Source organism: Cetorhinus maximus, chromosome 9 (assembly GCF_964194155.1).
Source record: "Cetorhinus maximus chromosome 9, sCetMax3.hap1.1, whole genome shotgun sequence".
Taxonomy (NCBI): domain Eukaryota; kingdom Metazoa; phylum Chordata; class Chondrichthyes; order Lamniformes; family Cetorhinidae; genus Cetorhinus; species Cetorhinus maximus.
The window spans coordinates 76,576,664-76,597,507 of NC_135887.1; the positions used below are offsets into that span (position 1 = coordinate 76,576,664).

General features: G+C 41.4%; 1 protein-coding gene across 11 annotated transcripts in view; it reads left to right on the forward strand.

The window, feature by feature from the left end:
- The window catches only part of atg13 (ATG13 autophagy related 13 homolog (S. cerevisiae)), an 84,167-nt gene that overhangs the window by 21,535 nt on the left and 41,788 nt on the right, over positions 1–20,844 (forward strand). For 4 of the 11 annotated variants that reach the window (XM_078548891.1, XM_078548896.1, XM_078548893.1 and 1 more), the window contains 3 exons: positions 4,543–4,641; positions 17,008–17,101; positions 20,236–20,334. In XM_078548891.1, the coding sequence (XP_078405017.1) occupies positions 4,543–4,641; positions 17,008–17,101; positions 20,236–20,334 (292 nt within the window). The remainder of the gene's footprint in view (positions 1–4,542; positions 4,642–17,007; positions 17,102–20,235; positions 20,335–20,844) is intronic. The other 7 variants (XM_078548894.1, XM_078548900.1, XM_078548901.1 and 4 more) reach the window with 3 other exon arrangements.

Consider the following 20,844-nt stretch of genomic DNA (forward strand, 5'->3'; position numbering starts at 1 on the left):
GCACATCCTCAAAGCGAGTGAGGGGCCTAATGAGGGCCACTCCAGTCCTTGGTCTAGGACCTCTCCCTATTGCTTTGAGCCAGCTTCTCCTGCACGAAAACAAACGCTATATTACTGTCAGTGGAGGTATGAAATATTACCCTAGACATTTCCAGTGGTGAATTTATCATCCAAATATATTTCCTGAGAGGTTCTGGCAAAAACTGACAAGCATAAATGTCATGAGGGTAAACTAAGTTTAATACCTTATGGGGTGATTTGGAGGATTGTACAAAGGATTGGAATCATTTTTTGTCAATCCATTCTTCATTTTAAGTTCTAATATTAGAATACTATGCATCTTATTGCCTTCTCGCTGGAAATTATTGAAAAGTTTGAAAATATCATTTGGAATGAGTGTAACAACTTGTACAAAAAGTACCTCCTTCCCAGCCGCCTCTCCAGTAGTTTTATAATCTAGTGTTCCATTGTTTCAAGTGTTAAGCCAATGGAAATATATCATACTTTGAAATGCATTGGTCACCATTATTAATGCTTTGGAATTCTGGCTCTGTATTAACTTATTCTGCACACTACACAAGGACATATGAGCTATGCCCATGTGGTATTCTGCCATTGCAGTTGCCTTTAATTCCAATTTAGGATTTTTCATGAGCCAACCCTTGAATGTTTTACTTAATTGCAAGAAATTATAATAACAAATAAAGACCATTCAGCTCTTTAGGCTGACCTGGCTTCTGTGATATTCTTACAGGGCAATATTTTAATTTTTATGCTAGTTTATCTCTTGGGTTCAGTATTACTGATTATTCTATTAGCAGACCTTGTGTTTATTGCAGTCAGAGTGTACCTTGTACTGTCCACTAGTTAAATAATAATGTGACTCATGGATTATAACAGGGAACTGTTAATATGTATACTGGCTGCTATACTGTTGCACTTGCTGACACCAGAAGCCCTGATATTTACAGGGAGGCAAGGCAGGAGCAATAAAGCTGCCAGAAACACAAATTGCAGGTAGTCAAGGAGACATGGTAAATCTAATGACAGAACTTCATTACAAATTTTGCTTGCCATTTCCCATCTTGCAACCAGCCAGATTGAGGAACTGGCAGGCTACCTACCATCCAAGAAGCCTGTGACAACAAGTTACAACCAGTGAGTAGAGAGAAGGGTAGGAGAGGCGAATAAATCATAAAGACCTCGGGAAGATTGGAAAGGTGGAGGTTTTGGGGAGGTCAAATGCATTACTTTAGGGTACTGGAGGGAAGTGGTCCTACTCCTTCTGGCCCACAAGGAGTGCAGGATCCTGGCCGTACTAACCTCCTTCGGCTGCCCGGTTTCCTAAGCCAAGGGGAACCCAGCCCATGGACATAAAATTAAAACTTTGAGCGATGCTGCCTGATCAAAATAGTTAAATTCCAGGCCCACCTCTAGAGAGCAGGTTAGTTATTCAACCCTAACCTGCCTCTTAAAACTGGCATTGGGTGGGGGTAGAGGTGGGTTTGGGTGAGGTTTCTGATTTTCTTTTGAAATTTGAACAATTCTTTTGAAACTCCTATCCATGCTGGGAAGTTGGGCAAGGGATTAAATTACCCCCGTGAATTCTCTTTCTGTGGAAGGTGGACTAAAAATCACTCTGTTGAGACAAAGCATGAGTATTATTCAGCAGACTGGTGTATTTTACATGAAATACATAAATAAGTAGAATGTTTTTCACTGAAATTTGAGTTTCCAGTGCTTTTCATTCCATAAAAATAACAAAGGTGCATGCCTACTAATGCTCTTGGCACAAGTTCAGTTAAAGCTAGCCATACCCAAGTTGTCTGCTTCTGTATTTCTATTAGTTTGCTTGGGCACACTTATCCATTTCTGTGTCTGAGAAGGAATGCCTGCCTCTTCTTAAGATTATGAAGTCAGAGATTTGACCCACCGAGCTGTTAGTCACCAAGGGCTCTAAATTGAACCAGCTATAGAATTTTGGACAGAAAAGATGTTTCTCATTGTTGACTATGCCAGAGTAGCTGTCCATCAACTTTGGATGTAAAGCATCTTTGCTGATAGTTCTTGACAACGATTGGCTATGATAATTGACTACCTTTATGGATCTGTTGTCCATTGCTTGAAGCTGTAGAAATATGTATAGATAAGTAGTTTCAATACTAGTATCTTTGCTGCACAGGAACTATTTTGTCATAATGGTATGAGATGCTTGGTTGCTCTTTTTTATATACTAGTTAACTTTTTTAATTACTGTGGGAACTAGTCTGCTGGCTAAACATTAAGACAAATAATTTTAACAGTACAAGAAGCAGAGAAGATAGATTTAATATCAGATCCAAAATGAAAGTTATAAAAGCGTTTGATACATTGCATAGAGAACAATTTTGTTATTTGGTTGGAGAATTGGTGAAAATAGGTCATAGATTTAAATTGAGAGTGAGGACAGAGATTAAGAAATTTATTTCCATGGTTTTTTCAAGTATGGAATGCTTTGTCACAGCAAGTGGTTGAGACAGTGACTACTGTATCTTTTAAAGGAAAATGTTATAAATATTTTAAGCAGAAAGACATGTAGGGTATATGGAGTGTGGGATGTTTTGGATTAATTTTGGGACACTCACTCTGACAAAGCCGACATGGACGTGACTGGTTGAATGATGGGACTCCTGGGCTGTAAACTGAGACTGCATATTATAAATGTAAAGTAAATTCCAGGCTGTAATCTAATCTTGTGGAGCAGAAGACTGATTTTATTTTTAAAAAATACTCTTGTAAATCTATGAAAAGCAGAACTAATCCAATCCAGCCAGACACTAATACTAAAGCAAAAAACTGCAGATGCTAGAAATTTGAAATAAAAAAGGAAAATACTGGAAATATTCAGCAGGCCTGACAGACTTGAAATGTTAACTCTGTTTCTCTCTCCACATTTCTGCCAGACATGCTGAGTATTTCCAGCATTTTCTGTTTTTATTGCAACCAATTACTGCCGCTCTATCCTACATTCAGATCACCCATGATCTTATTAAATGGGCGAGCAGGCTCAATGGCCTGAATGGCCTATTCCACTTATTTCTTTTGGTTTTATGATCACCATTGCCAAATCTCCCACCAACATCCTGGGATCCACCACTCACCAAAAAATTTATCTGGGCCAGCTACATAAATACTGTAAGCACAACAGCACTTCAGAGGCAAGTGACCCACCTGACTACCCAAAGCCTTTCCAACATCTCTAAGGCACAAGTCAGGGAATACTTCCTGCTTGCATGCAGCTCCAACAGCACTCAAAAACCTTGACAACAACCAGGGCAAAGCAGCTCGCTTAATTGGCAGCTCATAAACCACCTTAAACATTCACCCTTTCCACCACCAGCACAATATGCTGTAGTGTATACCATCTGGAAGAGACACTGCTGCAACTCATCAAGATATCTTTGACAGCACCTTTCAAATCCATGACCTTTAACGCCAAGGTGGAGAAGGGCAGCAGGTGGCTGGGAACACCAGGTTCCCCTCTGAGGCATACGCTATCCTAACTTGGAAGTATATCACATTTCTTCATCACCATTGGGTCAAAAACCTGGAACTTCCTACCTAATAGTACTGTGGGAATACCTTTATCACATAGCCAGCAGTAGTTCAGGAAGGCAGCTTACTATTAACTTCCCAGTGACGATTAAGGATGGGCAATAAATGACGGATTGCTAGTGATGCATACTTCCCATAATAAATTGTAAGAAGATTAATTCCATTCCATGATCCATAAAGGATGACATTTATGACATTCCCTCCATTATTCTTGCTCTGCTATCCACCTGTGGCAGGAAGATGTCACATCCTCTGCTCAGTGCCATGACACTCAGAGTGGTTTCGATGAAAAGAACAGAAAACAAACTTTTTTGCGTCTAAATTCAATGCCTCTTACTGGTCATGCATTGCTAGAACCCCCTTATCTAATGATTCATTTGTAATTACTATATGGGAGGGAGTTAATAGAATCTATGTAGGGATAAATAACCTCCACAATACCAATAAACCTGAAATACATTTTCTGACATAAAACATCACTGTGAGAAGGGACATGGACTCTTTCTCCCTCATTGTATTTAAACAGGTACAATTTGTTCTGGCCTTCGGCAACACGTCACTCTCCGTTAGGTCTGTTTCAATTTTTGTCATCTGTCATTAGCTGTGTTCTATTTTTAATGTGAAAGATATACATTGATCTCTCATTTTATTTGTGATGCCATAGTGTCTTGTGTTTCAATGACAATTGGCTTGAGAAGCTTCTTGCAATAATTTATTAATGAGTAAATATTCATATGACTTTGACCCTATTTAGCAGAATACCTCTGCTTATTCTTCGTGTGTGGTTTTTTTTTTATGTTGACTAGATATCATTTTGAAAATAATGGACTCTTTTACTTGGTTAATCCTTCATCCCGCTGCCTAACGTTTTCCATGACTGGGACATATATGGTTCTCATTTATAGGAACTCTTTTAAGTTATAATTTTTACTTTGAATTATTTCACAGGCAGCTGGAGCGGACCCAGCCAATCATGGGGATTATCATAGACCACTTTGTAGATCGTCCCTATAGTGGATCTTCACCATTACACCCATGTAACTACAGGTGGGACATCAACAATAGCTATAAGTATAAAGAACACATTGTTAGCTGAACGTGAAATCAAGATATTAGGTTCAGTTGCTTATTCAAGTTACCAATTGGCCCCATTCTGAAACATAATTTAGGCTAAGACGGTGTGAAGAATTGCTTTGTCTTAGTTGAATTGGAGACGCACTTCTGATTTTTATGGTGAGACAGTGTAGAGGGTGCTTTACTCTGGTTCACATCTATGCTAAACTTGATACTGGGTTCAAAATACGGAAAAATATTTAATTTCCCAACTTGCAATTTAACATCAAGTTTCAAAAAGCAGAATAAAGACTGCCATTGCTTTTCTTGACATTTTTTGTTTTCATTTTCATTTCATCTTCATGCTCTTTTTTGTTTGATTATTCCCTTGTTGTTCAATTTTAGGTAAAATACACCAGTTAATGTTTATTTATTCTTCTTGGTGTTGGACCAAAATTCAAAGTGCGCTGCTAATCCATATAGGCCACTACATTACAGTACTGCAAACTCTAAAGCACTGGTGTGTAAATGTGTAGAAGAATAAAGAACTGGCAAGACATGATAGCACTAAATAATAAAACAAAGAAAATATAGTAGTTATTCCGTGCCATCATTTTAGAATTATCAAAATTTAATTTGTCAGCTTTGTAATTAGAAGGCCCTGAAGTGATTTAAGCTGGGTGGGTGGGCCAGAATTTGGAGTGGGCCCTAGTTCACTGGGCCTGAATGCTTTGAACATAGAAACTTTACTCCAATTGGGATAAGCACATTGTGTACCTGCCTACTGCCATTGTCAGAGAAAAAGGTGAAACAGATGGGATGGTACTGCCTGCCAGGAATCTCTCCAATCCCAATGTCTTTATCCCAAATACGAATTTCTCCTGCATCATGCTGGATACTTGTAAGCTGTGATAACAACAGGTGGAAGTAAGGCTCAAAATGTTAATTTCTACACAGACAATAGAAGTGACAACTTCAAAATCAAAACTAGAAAAATAAAGTGCTTTGAACTTCTTTTAGCAAAGCAACCTGCACCTCCTTGCCCGCTACAAGCCTCGATGGAACAGCAAGGTGCTAGTGTGAAATCCTGGCCCCTACAGGGAAAACACAGAAATGGCCTAAGAGGCCACAGTTTTCATACAAATTAGTTTCAAATCCTGGGTTTGAGGCTAGATCAGAGCTGACTCCATCCCACTGAACTCCGACAATGAAGATGGGGGTGATGGTGGTGTAGTGGTACTGGAATTGTAATTCTGAGGTCCACAGGCTGATGACCTGAGGACTGAGTTCAAATCTAATCACAGCAGCTGGTGCACTTTAAATTCAATTAATTAATGAATTCATCAATTTTAAAAAAAAATCTGATTTCTAAGTAATGGTGCCGTGAAATTATCATCATAAAAACCCATCTGATTCACTGATGTCCTTTAGAGAGGGAAATCTGTTGGTCTGCATGTGACGCCAGATCCACAGCAATTTGGTTGACTCTTAACTGCCATCTGAAATTGCCTAGCAAGCCACTCAGTTATACCAAATTGCTACAGAAAATACAAGAAGGAATAAAACTTTACAGACCACCTGGTATTAACCTAGGCACCAGAAATGACAACAGCATGCCCAGCCCTGCAAAGTTATCCTCACTAACATCTGGGGGCTTGTGCCAAAATTGAAAGAGTTGTCCCATGGATGAGTCAAATGGCAGCCTGACATAGTCGTATTTACAGAATCGTATCTTCTTGCCAATGTCCCAGACTCCTCTATCATCATTCTGTCCTGCAGGTGGGGTAGGACAGACCCACCAGAGGTGGCAGCAGTGGTATATGATTAAGAGGGAGTTGCCCTGGGCGTCTTCAATATTAACTCCGGACCCCATGAAGTCTCATGGCATCAGCTCAAATATGGGCAAGGAAACCTCCTACTTATTACCAACTACCACACTCCCTTAGCTGATGAATCAGTACTCCTCCATGTTGAACACCACTTGGAAGAAGTACTTAATGGCAAGGACACAGAATGTACTTTGGGTTGGAGGACTTCAATGCCCATCACCAAAAGTGGTTCGGTAACACCACTACTGACTGAGCTGGCCGAGTCCTGAAGAACACGTTTGCAGCAAGTGATGAAGGAACCAACAAGAGGGCAAAACCTATTACACATTGTCCTCATCAGTCTACCTTTCGCAGATGCATCTGTTCATGACAGGAGAGGTGGGAGGGATCACTGCGCAGTCCTGGTGAAGATTAAGTCTGCTCTTCACACTGAGATTCCCTCCATCGTGTTGTGCAGCACTGCCACCATGCTAAATGGGATTCAGAACAGACAAGCAACTCAAAAATGGCCATCCATGGGGTGCTGTGGGCCACCTTTTGTAGATGGAAGGATTCCAACAAGAGATGATGGATATGCAGCAAGCAATCCATTTAGGTGGGGTGTCTTCATTTGATGCACCTTTGCTGATGGCTTTGAAAGCCTTCAGAGGCAGGTCCTGCCACAAGCACAGCAAATGAAGAAGCCAAGTAACATGGTGGATTGTTTTTGTCATTGGCGCCTGTTGCCAAGCTGCTGTAGCCACTAGTTGTCGTGTAGTGTATGCCAGCCCACAGGAAGTGTCGTCATTTCACTCTTACACCAGCTAGTGACTCCCAGGTGAGATAATTAATGTTTAGGGCCTTCATGTCACGCTTGCAAGTATCCTTGAAATGGGGCCTTCGGTGCCCACTGGTTATTTTGCTCCGTGTACCTCGCCATACAGAGGTCCTTGGGTATGCGACCATCTTTCATCCTGTGGACATTTCCGCTTACACTTTTTCTTGTTAGCATATCATCACCCACATGTTTATCCCTTTGAGAAATTGTGGGGAAGTGTGGAAGTATTCCCAGACTGATTATCAGCCCATTGAACCGTGTCATGAACGCTCCTTCCACGGCCAACAAGTCCTGGTGTGGGACCTGAACCCAGAGCTTCTCGCCCAGAGGTAAGGTTGCTACCACTGCGCTGCAAGATCTCCTTCTAATCCACTGAAGCCACCTCTATTTGATTTAGTGCCAACACACTTGGGAGTTCTGACTTTGAAAGAACTGCCGCATTTGTGATTTTGTTCACCTGGGCTATGTCCATAATGTGCCTCAGACAGTGAAGATGGAAGTTATTGAGCTTTTTTTTCTTGGCAGCTGTAAGTTGCTCATGTTTCACAACCATACTGCAAGATGCTGTTAACACAGGCCTTATAAACCATCAGTTTGGTCCAAAAGGTCAGCTTGGTGTTATTCTATATGCATTTTTCAAGTCGGTTAAAGATGTAACTGCTTATGTGTGTATTGATCTCTGCATCAAGGAACAGATTGTCACTGTGGACCCAAGGTAGCAGAGTTTGTTAATCAACTCTGGTGGGGTATAATTTAGGTGTGATCAGGGCCAGAAGTGCAATATCTTGTTCCATGACCACAGTTTTCTTGATGCTTATCACGGAATTGTTACAGCGCAGAAGAAGGCCATTCAGCCCATTGTGTCTGCACCAGCTCTCCAAACAAGCAGTTCTTTCAGTGCTTCTCTCCCACCTTCTCCCTGTAAACCTGTACATGTTTCCTTTTCCTATATCAGCCTCATTCCCTTTTGAATGTTTCAATGGATCCTGCTTCCACCACACTATCAGGCAGTGCATTCCAGACCTTAATCACTCTCGGCGTGAACAAGTTTTTTCTGATATTGCTTTTGCTTCTTTTACCAGGGAGACTGGGAGAACAAGTTACAGGCATGGGAAATACAGTCCATGAGTCATTGTAGCTGAGTTGCCGTGTAGGTGACTAGTGGAGTATCGTCAGTGAGGAGGAATTCCCTGATCAGGACACAATGTGTTTTTGTCTTCACTTCCAGTTTTGATAGATGGTAGAGCTTGCCTTCTGACCTACTGTGCAAGTAGACTCCTCCCATACCTGCAGGGAAGGCAAAGATCAGAAATATGGTGAAGAAGATACCAAAACAGAGCGGGGAGTAGGGGACACACCTTTTTTTAATTCCAAAACTGTTGGAAGTGGAGCCATCGAAGTGTACAATGCAGCGCACATTGTCATAGAAGGAGCGGATGAGACTGAGGGGCTATGGCAGACAGTCAGTTTTTCCCAAAAACATGTCAAGCCCTGCTCTGCTGATGGTGTCAAGTGCCAAAGTAAGATCTACAAAAGTAAGGTGAAGAGCTATACTACATTCCCTGCTCTTGTAGCTGGCTTTGGAGAAGATGATGTCCACAGTAGATCTGCCGGTATGGAAACCGCACTTTGCTTCTGGGTGCACTTGGTCTGCAAGTGGCTGGAGTCTTTTAAGTATGACCCTAGCAAAGGCCTTCTTGCTAAGGTGTGAGATGCCCCTGTAATTGTTGCAGTCTCTCACCTTTGTTTTTGTATAATGTGATGATTTTGATATCATGCATCTCCTGTGGAACAGAGGTTCCAGGTCATAAAAGGTGTGACAATAGATGGGACTTCAGCCATCAGCAACATCAGAATTGTATTCAGCCACGTTCTGTAATGTCATGGCCCAGTATATCCCTCACTCCACCATTGCCATCAAATCAAGGGATTAACCTTGGTTCAATAAAGACTGGGCAGCATGCCAGGAGCAGAATCAGGCATACCTAAAAATGAGATGTCAACCTGGTGAAGCTACAACACAGGACTACTTACATGCCAAACAGCAGGAGCAGCATGCAATAGACAGAGCTAGGCGATACCACAACCAACGGATCAGATCAAAGCTCTATCTTGCCACTTACAGTTGTGAATGGTGGTGGACAATTAAACAACTCACTGGAGGAGGAGGCTCCACAAATACTTCCATCCTCAATAATGGGAGAGCCCAGCACATCAATAGCCAAGACGAGGCTGAAGCATTTGCAACCATCATCAGCCAGAAGTACCAAATGGTTGATCCATCTCCACTGCCTCCTGAGGACCCCAGCATCACAGATGCCATTCTTTAGCCAGTTCGATTCAGTCCACATGATATCAAGAAATATACAAAGAAGAGCAGGAGTAAGTCATTCGGCCCCTCAAGACTGCTCCGCCATTTGATAAGGTAATGGCTGATCTGATGTGGCCTCAACTCTACTTCCCTGCCTAACTCCCCATACCCTTTGACTCCCTTGTCAATCAAGAATCTAATGTAGCCTTAAAAATATTCAATGACCCTATCCCCACTGTTCTCTGGAGAAGAGAATTCCACAGAGCAGTGACCCTCTGAGGAAAATTTTCTCCCCATCTCTGTCTTAATACAATCCAAACATGGACAAAAGGGCTGGACTCAAGAGGTGAGGTGAGAGTGACTGCCCTTGACATCAGGGTAGTATTTGATCAAGGAGCCCTAGCAAAACTAAAGTCAATGGGAATCAGGGGAAAACTCTCCACTGGTTGCAGCCATACCTAGCACAAAGTAAGATGGCTTTGGTTGTTGGAGGCTAATCATCTCTGCCCCAGGACAACGTTGCAGGAGTTCCTCAGAGTAGTGTCCTAGGCCCAACTATCTTCAGTTGCCTCATCAATGATCTTCCCTTAATCATGAGGCCAGAAGTGGGGATTTTTGCTGATGATTGCACAATGTTTCACACCATTCACAGTTCTTCAGATGGTGAAGCAGTCCGTGTCCTGGGCAACATTCACACTTAAGCAAGCAACGTTCGTACCACACAAGTGCCAGGCAATCGCTGCCCCCCAACAAAAAATCTAACCATCTCCCCATGATATTCAATGCCATTACCATCGTTGAAACTCTCACAATCAAAATCTTGAGGTTACCATTGACCAGCAACTGAACTGGACCGTCCATTTAAATACTGTGGCTACAAGAGCAGGACAGGGGCTGGGAATTCTGCAGTGAGAACTCGCCTCCTGACTCCTCAAATCCTGTCCACTAGCTACAAGGCACAAATCAGGAGTATGATGCCCGGATGAGTGATGCTCCAATAATACTCGAGAATCTCAACACCATCCAGGGCAAAGCAGCTTGTTTGATTGGCACCAATCCACCAAATTCAGCATTCACTCCCTTCACCACAGATGCATATGTGCACTAGTCTGTACCATCTACAAAATGCACTGCAGCAACTCACCAAGGCTCCTTCGCCACCACCTTCCAAACCCACAACCTCTATCACCTAAAAGGACAAGGGCAGCAGATGCATGGAAATGCCACCACCTGCAAGTTCCCCTCCAAGCCACACACCATCTTGACTTGGAACTATAATTGCCGTACCTTCACTGTCGCTGGATCAAAATCTTAGAACTCATTTCTAAAAGCACTGTGGATGTACCTGCACCTGATGGACTGCAGCAGTTCAAGGGAGCAGCTCCCCACCCCTTCTCAAGGGCAGTTAGGGGTGGACAACAAATGCTGGCCTTGCCAGTGACACCCACATCTCACAGAAGAAAAAAAAAATGCCCCTCCTCAGAAACTTTGGAATTTAGAATTTTCTGTGTGCATCATTTTGAAAACCAAGTGAATCAACATGAACTAAAACTGAAAATAATGAATAACTGTGAAGGCTTGCTATTATTTTTAACAATGTTAGGAAAGAGTAATTTTGCATCTTTACTATCGAGGGGAAGTAACTGATAGCATTGTGACAATTTAGGTTCACTAGCTTGGATCCTGGGGTGAGAGGCTGAGTAAATTGTGTCTATATTCTGTGGAGATTAGAAGAATGAGGGGTGATCTCAAGGAAATAAATAAGATTCTGAAGGGGCTTGATAGGGTAGACACTGAGTGATTGTTTCCCCTGGCTGGGGATTGGAGAACACTGGGTGCAGTTTCAGAACAAGGAGCCAATCATTTAGGGCTAAGAGGACTAAGGAGGCATTTCTTCATTTAGAATGTTGTGAATCTTCAGAATTCTCTGCCCCAGAGCGTTGTGGATGCTCCATTGTTGTATATATGTAAGGCTGAGATATAGATTTTTGGTCTCAGAGACTCAAGGGAAGTGGGGAGCAGCCAGGAAAGTAGAGTTGAGACCCAAGATCAGCCATGATTATATTGAATGGTAGAGCAGGTTCAAGACCATATGGTTTATTCCTGCTATTTTTATGTCCTTGTGTTTTTAAACTGTGAATGGCAACAGAATGCAGAATACATGCTTACACCAAAATCATGTCACCAGATCAATATGTTGGATAGGTTGAAATATCTACTGTTTTTCAGTGAGGATTTTCATTGACCCCCCTCACTTTCAATTGTTAGAAGTTATTATGCCAAATGCAAATGGAAACCTGCCTAATATGGTACATTGGGGAAAAAATGGCCCAAGTAGTTCAATGGAATGATGGATGCTACTTCAGCAAATTGAGACAAGGAATATAGCCAGTGATCCCAGATATATTCAGTTGTCTGTCTCAGTACAGCTGTTGGAATGGAAGGGGGCTGTCATTTAAGGTCAGGTGCATCCCTACGGGGAAGATTGAAGATAGTGTTGTCCTAGCTGCCATTTAAGAATAGCCTAGGAAGCATGCACTTTCAACTGAAGAATAATATGACGTTTCTGAGAACATAAACTGCTAATATCGATGTCCAGCTGAGTATATCAACAGGTATGAAGTATACACTCTATTCTTATTATTCTTGTATTGTCATATTGTTTGCTGATACTGCACTGTGCTGGCAATGGCCTTAGAAGCACAAGAGATACTTTAGTGTTTTGTAACAGCTTAAAGCCAAGTTAATGGTTTATATTTTTAATATTCTGTTATTTTTATTTATTTTGGGTTCAATATTAATACTGGCTCTGATTTTCCAGCTGCACAATAATTAAACTGATATAATGACATGTGGAGACCTTTTGGCTCCTTTTTGAGCCAATTTCTCTTGACTCCATAGGAAGGTAGATTTGTAGTTTGTTTTTCTCTCCTTAATGTCTCCCTGAATCATACATTTTCTGTAACTGGAAGAACAGGTTGGTGATCTATTCTTTGGTTTCAACTAATGAAGCTACGTGATCAGACACTGGGAGATGTGTGAAAGGGGTCAGAGGATTAGCATTTCAATTTCCTTTCTTCTTTGGGTGGAATCAACAACATCTGAGTGGAGTTTGCTGTTTAAGTTTACTTTGTTTCCCTTGTCACCCCTTACTCTTCCTCATTCTGGTTGTTCCACTCCTTCTTCAAGTGCAAGGGACACAGACTTGAGCATATCTGCCACCCAACAGGCTTAATCATCCATCGGCCAATCTGGCTACGCCACAGCAGTCAACACTCCAGGATCATCCTGGACACGAAGATAACTCCTGCATCTTTTCTTTTCAACTGTCTCTTGAAACCCCTCTCTTCTGTCCCCTCTTTTTAATAGGTGGATATTCATTTACTGAATCAGGCAGCAGAAGACATTGTAAATGTTTTAATTGTTTAACAATAGTTCAGTACAAATACTAGTTTCCACTCTTCCCTTCTGGACCCTCTCCCTGTCCAAAAGCTAAAAAACCCCTACTGGGGAGAAAAACCCAGCTCTTAAGTACAGGCTTCAATGAGCATCACTTGCTCTCAATTCACTCTGAAGCTTGTCTGAAAAAGAGTCATACAGACTAGAAATGTTAACTCTGTTTCTCTCTCCACAGATGCTGCCAGACTTGCTGAGGTTTTCCAATATTTTCTGTTTTCATCCCATATTTCTCTAGTTCCTTTCTGATTTCTCTGTAAATGTGAGACCCACCTCCTAATCTATGGACCCCATTCCCACTAAACTGCTGCCCACCCATTTTCCTGATGCCCAGGCTAGCTAACATTGTAAATGATTCTCTCTCACTTTTTAAAATAGCCATCATCAACACCTGTTCAAAAAATCTCAGACTTTTTTTGCCGTTGCAAATCACCACTTCATCTCCAACTTCCCTTTCTACTTCAATGCCCTTGAACATGTTGTCTCCCAAATCATTTCCCATTTTTCCCAAAACTTCTTTTTTGAATCTCTCCATTTTTTCACCCTGCCACAGCACTGAAAATGTCCTTATCAAAACTGTAAATGGCACTTTTTTGTGACTGTCACTGTGGAAGTATCACTCCACACCTTACTCAATCCCCTGCAACTTTTGACATGGTCGACCGCACCATCTTTGCCAATGTCTTTACCCTGTTCTCCACCATATCTAGGGCTCTAAGCTAGTTTCACTCTTACCTATTCTATCATAGCCGAAGCAATGGTTTCTCTTCTCATCCCTGAACCAATCCCTGTAGAATAACTCCAAGGATCTTTCCCAGTCCCCTCATTTTTCTCATATACATGTTGCTCCTTGGCAAAATGAGATGCTGACATGGGATCATGTTCCATGTGTTGTCAGATTACAATGAGCTGCAATTTCTTCCAGTTAAAGCAGTGGGAAGACCAAAATTTTAATGATATTATGATGTGCCACAAACTTCATACCCTTGCTTCCAATTTCACCCCTATCCAATGTCCTATATGTAATCTACATCCCCTCTCTCAAACGGTCCATTCCCCCCTCCTCCTTAACATCACCTGTCTCTTCCCCTGCCTCAGTCTATCTCTTTTCTCACCTCCAAACTCAACTATTTCATTGCCATCCTGGCCAGCCTCCAGTTCTGCATTCATCCAAAACTGCTAACCGCATACTACCTTACACTAAGTCTCACTCATCCATCATCCCTGCTATTGCCGGTCTACATTACTTCCCAATCCCTCAAATTAAAAATTACTTTCCTTGTAAACATATTAGCCAATACTGGTATTGCATTAGCGGTGGCAAATGTCTTTCCTTCTCTGCATGCAACTTAAAATTTTCAGAGGAACCTGAAAAAGTAACAGCCAGATTGGAAGACTTGAAGCAACACATAACCCACCTAAGGTCTGGGCAAGTTTTAAGTTTGCTTATTAAAGATTGGTTACTCAGAGTGGAGAATCCTGAATGTGAACCTGCATTCTACTCTGAACCACCCTTTTATTGGAGGTAATCTTGATAATTTCTGACAAAAAGATTGCAGATCAGACAAGAATTATGTTTTTCAGCTGATATAATTCCTAAGTGTGGGAATCATATGACAATAGGTAGCTTCAGATATATATCCAGATCAAAAATGGATTTTCATGAAGCTTAAATTGTACCACCAAATGTAATAAATTTTCTCTGTGCAGTAGGAACCCAGCCCCACACACCAAGACGTTGTTGGCTGGGACAAAGTGGAGCATGTCTCTGCTGAGGTACCTTTTTAAATTAGCTGCAGGTTGTTGACTCACCCACTATTCCACATTTTTCTTGTTCCATTTCTGGGTTATTTAAGATCCGCGTCAACAAATGGCTGGATTGCATTTGAGATGTTGTATGGATTTGGCCATGATCTGCAACTTGGGAAATACCAGTCTTCCATGGGGTAGCTATGATTCACTGACTGAAGTTTGATAGATTCTGAGCTGCAAAAATAGTTCATTCAAGTGCAGAATTCTTGTTTCTCTTCATAATTAACAACAAATTACTAAAGAAATTTTGCACTTTTCCAAAGGTATGTATTACAACAGTTTCGATTGAACACCATTAGGTACAGAGAAAGGTGTCCTTTATGTTTCTTGTTAAGGGGGCTTTCACACTCTGGTAATTTTAGACACACTAATAATGAAGGCTTAAGTCAAGGCTGTTGTTGCTGTGCAACTACAAGATATAAAATTTCTTCCATACTGTCTTTCCTTTACCTACTTCTCGTTCCCCTGCCAGCTTTCCCCATTGTAAGTGTTGGATCGAATACCTGGTATTCAATAAATACCAAGGCTGTCACTGATTTTTCAGCTTGTTCAGAAACAGCTATTTCCTATTTAAGCAGTTTACCTGCTAAACGAGGCTTTCAGCTATCTAATCCCATTGAGTTCAGCTCATTCATCAACTAATTTTGCAGAAACCCTGTTGCTCAGCTTAATCTCTGTTCTAAATGAGTAAAGTACAACTTTACTATATGCATTAATACACAGGACCCTTCTTTGCAGACGCAAATAACACATACATACATTGCACCTGTTTCAGCTAAACAAAATAAGTGACAGTCATTCATTGACTCATTCCTCAGGGCAGTGCCTTGACCAGTCAGGGTCAAGTTACCTGGTTTAAATTTCCATCAATGCTTGGCAGTTAACTGTCAGTCACAATCAGTGGTGCATTCTCCATGGCAGCGTCACTTGCCAACCAATCAGTAATCTTCACATACAGTATAAATTGTAGTTTCCCCCCCTTATATTGGTATTCCTGCAAGTGTCCTGATGAGTGCAAGGCGAAAAGCTTAGACAAGTCTCTTTTTCAGCAATATTCAAGTCCTGTACTACCAAACAACTAAAAGTACAACTATTTATAATTTGAAAATCCTCTTTGTTGCCCATCCCTGGTTTCTCTGACAAGGTGGTAGGCTGTCTTCTTTATGGTGTTAACAGAGTGGCTTACTAAATCACTTCAGAGGGCATGAAGAATCAACCATGTAGACTGCGACAGGTAAGGGTGGCAGGTGACAGTGAACTAGATGGCATTTTGTAACAATCTTTGGTCATATGGTAAACTGTTTCTAAAATTTTAACCATTTCTTAGCTTGTTTATGTGGCAGTGAGCCAAGCAAATGTTATTGAGCGCAGCAACCAAATAGTGTTACATCTGTCTGTCAACAAGAAGTGCTGCTCTCACCATCACCCCAAACATACTATGAGATCAGTATAATACTTTTAAAACTCAAATTCAACATGGGAAAACTTAATTTGAACAGTACCTTTTAATGTGTAGGCTCTGATCATTAACTGAGAAATATTATGTTTTAAATACCAGTTTACAAATTGAAAAGCCATCACTTGGGCTAGATTATACTTCAAACACAGCTGTCTCATCTAACTAAATGAAAACTCAGCTTAGACATCTAGATGTTAAGCAACACCTATAACTATTATCAGCTGAGAAATGCAATGGGAAACCAGATGCTGGGCAGAGTAAACTAGTTTTAAACAGTTTAAAATAAAATACTGAATTCTGTTCAGATAATCTAAAAATGTGAAATTGAGATGTTTCCCCAAAACTGAAGAGACTTGCTGCAGGATTTGCATTTTCATGCTGGAGAATTTGGTTAGGCTTACCACAGAATTCTAGGACCCCTAGCTATATTAATTCCACTGTGACTATTTGTAACTTTGGATGCTTGCATAGCTCATCAAAGTTTTGAAGTGAGAACTGGGCTAGAAGAACATGCTCATTACCAAGGAATTGGATAGCCATGAAGTTTATTATCAATGCTTAAATACTTCAATTTCGTAGTACAGTATGGTTGCAAATGTGTTTATCTTCACTAAGTAGTTTTGACAGTGAAAACATGCATAAATCCAATCAAAATGTTCATTGATGGTTTCTGCAGGGCAACTGGTGAAGATGATGCAGGTGCTTTTCCTTCTGTAGAAGACTCCCAGGAAGTCTGCACCACTTCTTTCTCTACTTCTCCTCCCTCGCAGGTAAGAAACCGAAAACATGCTATCCTGTTAATGATTGATTAATGAAATACGAGCCCAGTCTCTTTCTAGCATGTCATAATGCTAGTCTTATACAGTACTTTTAAGGAATAGATAAAAATTTAAACAACCAAAATTAGTTGTAATAACTTGAGGTGTCTGATCCACAGGTCTTTACTTATAGCAACATACAGGAATTATGCCCTATATGATGCCTCCCCCTGTGACTGCTTGTGAGCGGTGATCAGTGCATCATGATTGTTTGAAGGGATGGGGGTTTCTAGATCTGTAATCTGATTAGCTGAAAGTCCTGCACAACTCTATACAATGCTTCATAAAAATAGTGTGGGTACTTATTATTAAAGCTTACACAAGGGATTTTTGCAATGCTATGCCTGTAAAATGCATATGTAAGAATCTATTGCTGAATCTAAAACCAAGCTCAATTTAGCATAGCTCATTGTACATACATATCTTCTAAATACTTTTGTCGGTCGTATGCATATCCAATATTATTAGCATATTTATGATATATATGACATACATTGCACACCACAGACTTCTTCACTGATATTTTCACAACCTACATCACTATATCTGTATGTGTAACTGGGCAGAGGGTATGTTAACGTAGAGTCTTATAAATAAAGTAAATGTCCTATAACCTCCGAGCCCCCAACATTACTTCCTGGTACACTGCTGCATCAAACAAGCTGCTACACAAATTTCCCATCCTCATTCCAAAACTGGAGATGGATCAGAGAAATTAATACAAATCCCTGAACAATTAAATCTAATTAAATAAAACAATTTGATGTAGAACATTAAATCTAGCGATCACATCAAGGCATTCACAAATATTTGGAGCCACTGATTGTCCAATTTGAAAGAAAATAATGGAAGATTTGGGACAGACTGAAATGGTTTAATATTGAAGCAGGCAAAATGGCAGTTATCTTCAAACAAGTTGTACACAATGTACTTCATAATGCCACCTTTATCGCTTGGTAAACAATTTGTACTTTTATCACATGCACAGTATTAATGTATTATTTGTGACTGCAGTTGCAAGTTAGATGATCATACTGGGGTTGCTAAACTGTGTACCGAAGTGATAACCTGGGCTCAGTGACATGACCTGTAGGGAACTTAATAAAAGGTATTACGTACATCCGTGTAAATTATATAAATCAAAGTCTTTTTTTAAGTTAGCTATTTTACATCCGTTCTTCAGAGTTAAATGGCTTTTAAGTGCAACCCTAAGTTTATTGTGCTAGTGCCATTGGAGGCATTGAAAACCCTCCCTTGGAGATGGTTTCACTTGTTACCACTAGTGGCCCTAGACAGGAAAGGCAAATGGCTGCATCCAAACATTATGATCCTGGCTGCAGGCAGACTGTGCAGTCAGCCTTTCTACAGTAGCTAACTGTGCACTTTTGACCCTGCTGGTATGTGTAAATTCTGCCTGACATGGGGAGGATTTCCAGCCTAAATGAGAGAAATGCAGATGTGACTTTTGAGCAACTGCATGTGTACAGTTCCACTTTTGCTAAGTTCACCCTTCAGTTTAAACTGGATAACTATGGCATTTTAAAGATATTTGGTAAAATTATTTGTAATATAAACAGGGCATTAAGTTAAATTCTAAACCAAACCTGCATTTATCATCGCTAAAAGATACAGGTGATCTGAAATTTGGTAAGCCACCAAAGGATCAGTTGGCAAACACAATGTCCTGATGTTAATGGGGAGGCGGAGAGTGAAGGGGGGGAGACCAAAAATAGCTGAAGTACTCAGCAAAGCCAGGGAGATGGATAACCTGGCCCTTGGGTGGGAGGGGACAATTTTGAAGGAGACCACAGCTCTGGGGGACGGTATCTAGCATTAGAAGGGAATCTCCAGTTGACTATCAGGAAGCATGGGGTGTCAGGAAGGGGGTGGTGGTTGGCAGTCAGAGGGTGGGGGTGCACTTTGGGACTAGGAAGGAAGCTTCAGTCAGCAATCAGGGAGTGGGAGGTGGTCAACAGGCTGTGGGGAGGTGATGTGAGATCGAAGGTTGCCAACCAGAGCCTTGTTTCCAGTTCCAGTCAGGAAGGTGGATGGAGCTGAAGATCAGGAGTGGTAGAGGGGAGGCTGGTGCACAGTGCTGTGGGAAGCTGATGGCTTCCTTCAAGACATCAGGGGGAGCATTCTGGCTTCTCTTGGTCAGCAAGGGCTACTAGATGAGTCATTGACTTTGGGGAGCTTCCATCTTGGTTCATCAGCTGGGAAACCCACAGCTTAGGGCCCCCTCCCCTTGCTTTAAGCCATGTTGCAGACCACGTCATCGGACAATGGTAGTTAGGTCCCCCATCTGTCTTTTGCAGGAACTCATCCATAGCCTGATTCCTGCACTTCAAAATTTAATGGGGCAGAAATGGTGTCCAGTCCCTTGATCCTGATATTTTAAATCCCTCTACGTCAAACTCTTTCATAACCTTTAGGGTGGGTGAGGGGGAGGTTAAAATTAAGGTCAATATGCAGTTCATCTGTACAGATAAGAATCTCCCCTGGCGTCTACTCAGTAAGCTGACCTGAGCTTTGTTGATGAAGGGCTGCTGCAATCAGCCTTGGTACGCGTGCAAGGAGAAGAAACTGGTCAAGGCTCTTGCTGCTGACCATTACCCAGGAGCATTGACGGAATCGAGCTCGGCTGGGCAATCTCGCTGTCTAGGTTCCCACCTGAATTGGGGACCGTTGGTGATTGGTACCCGTGGATCAAGACCCCCAAGGAGAATATTGCAGGGCAGTCATTCAAAATTTGGAAGTTTAAAATCTGAGATACCGTATCTTTGGAGCTTTGGAACTCAAACCCTTAAGCAGCTAGTTGGAGCTTTGAATTAGCCACCAAAATTAGATCAAATGGATAAGATTGCAGGTATGTTCAATATAGCTCTTAGCTTTATCACCTGGGTACTTTCATTGCCAGTTTAGATGGCTACCAGTCTGGCCTTCAGAAATATGTTTTGAAATGTCTTTTCTCAAATAATGTTAACTCATTTCAAAGTTGAGATTTCGATGCATAACTCTTACTTTCCTCTCTAAGTTCTGTTTTCCTTTTCTTTTTCTCTTTCTCTTTTTTGTATGTCTGTGTATAGTGTGTGTTTACTGTTAGTAAGACACATTTTCAGACTCCCAGGCCAGTGGTGATGGACACTCTGAAGGTCCCCCTGCTAGGCTTGACCTTTACGCATCAAGTGAGTTACAACAGAAACCAATTGCAAATAACCGACCACATTCTGTTTGAAGCCAAACAAGAAATTGTTCAGGCAGCAAAACTTGAATTATTTCTTGGCCCCTTTTCCTGACTTAAAGGGAACAGAAATACTGGTGGAGTTATTTTTATTCCAAGGTATTTTTGCTATGAAAAGACCTCTTGTGAACTGCAGGGTGACCCCAACCCCACACACCACACCCCCCCCAATTTTATCAGTTTTATAGTTTTATTCTATCTTTAGGCTTGTGTAACCTTTAACATTACCAACTGGAAGGTTTCCTGCAGTGTCTTGATTAACTTGAGGAAGACCCATGACTGTCAGTTGATAATATGGTTTACCGACATCCTCAGCTCGACTTTCACCCCAGCCAAAACCTGGACACCCTTGCAGACAGCCAAGTAAAGGTGATCTGCACCCATCCATGTGACGCCACAAAGTGAGCCAGCAACGATGAAAATATCTGCGGGAGACCTGACCAGGCAGGTCTCC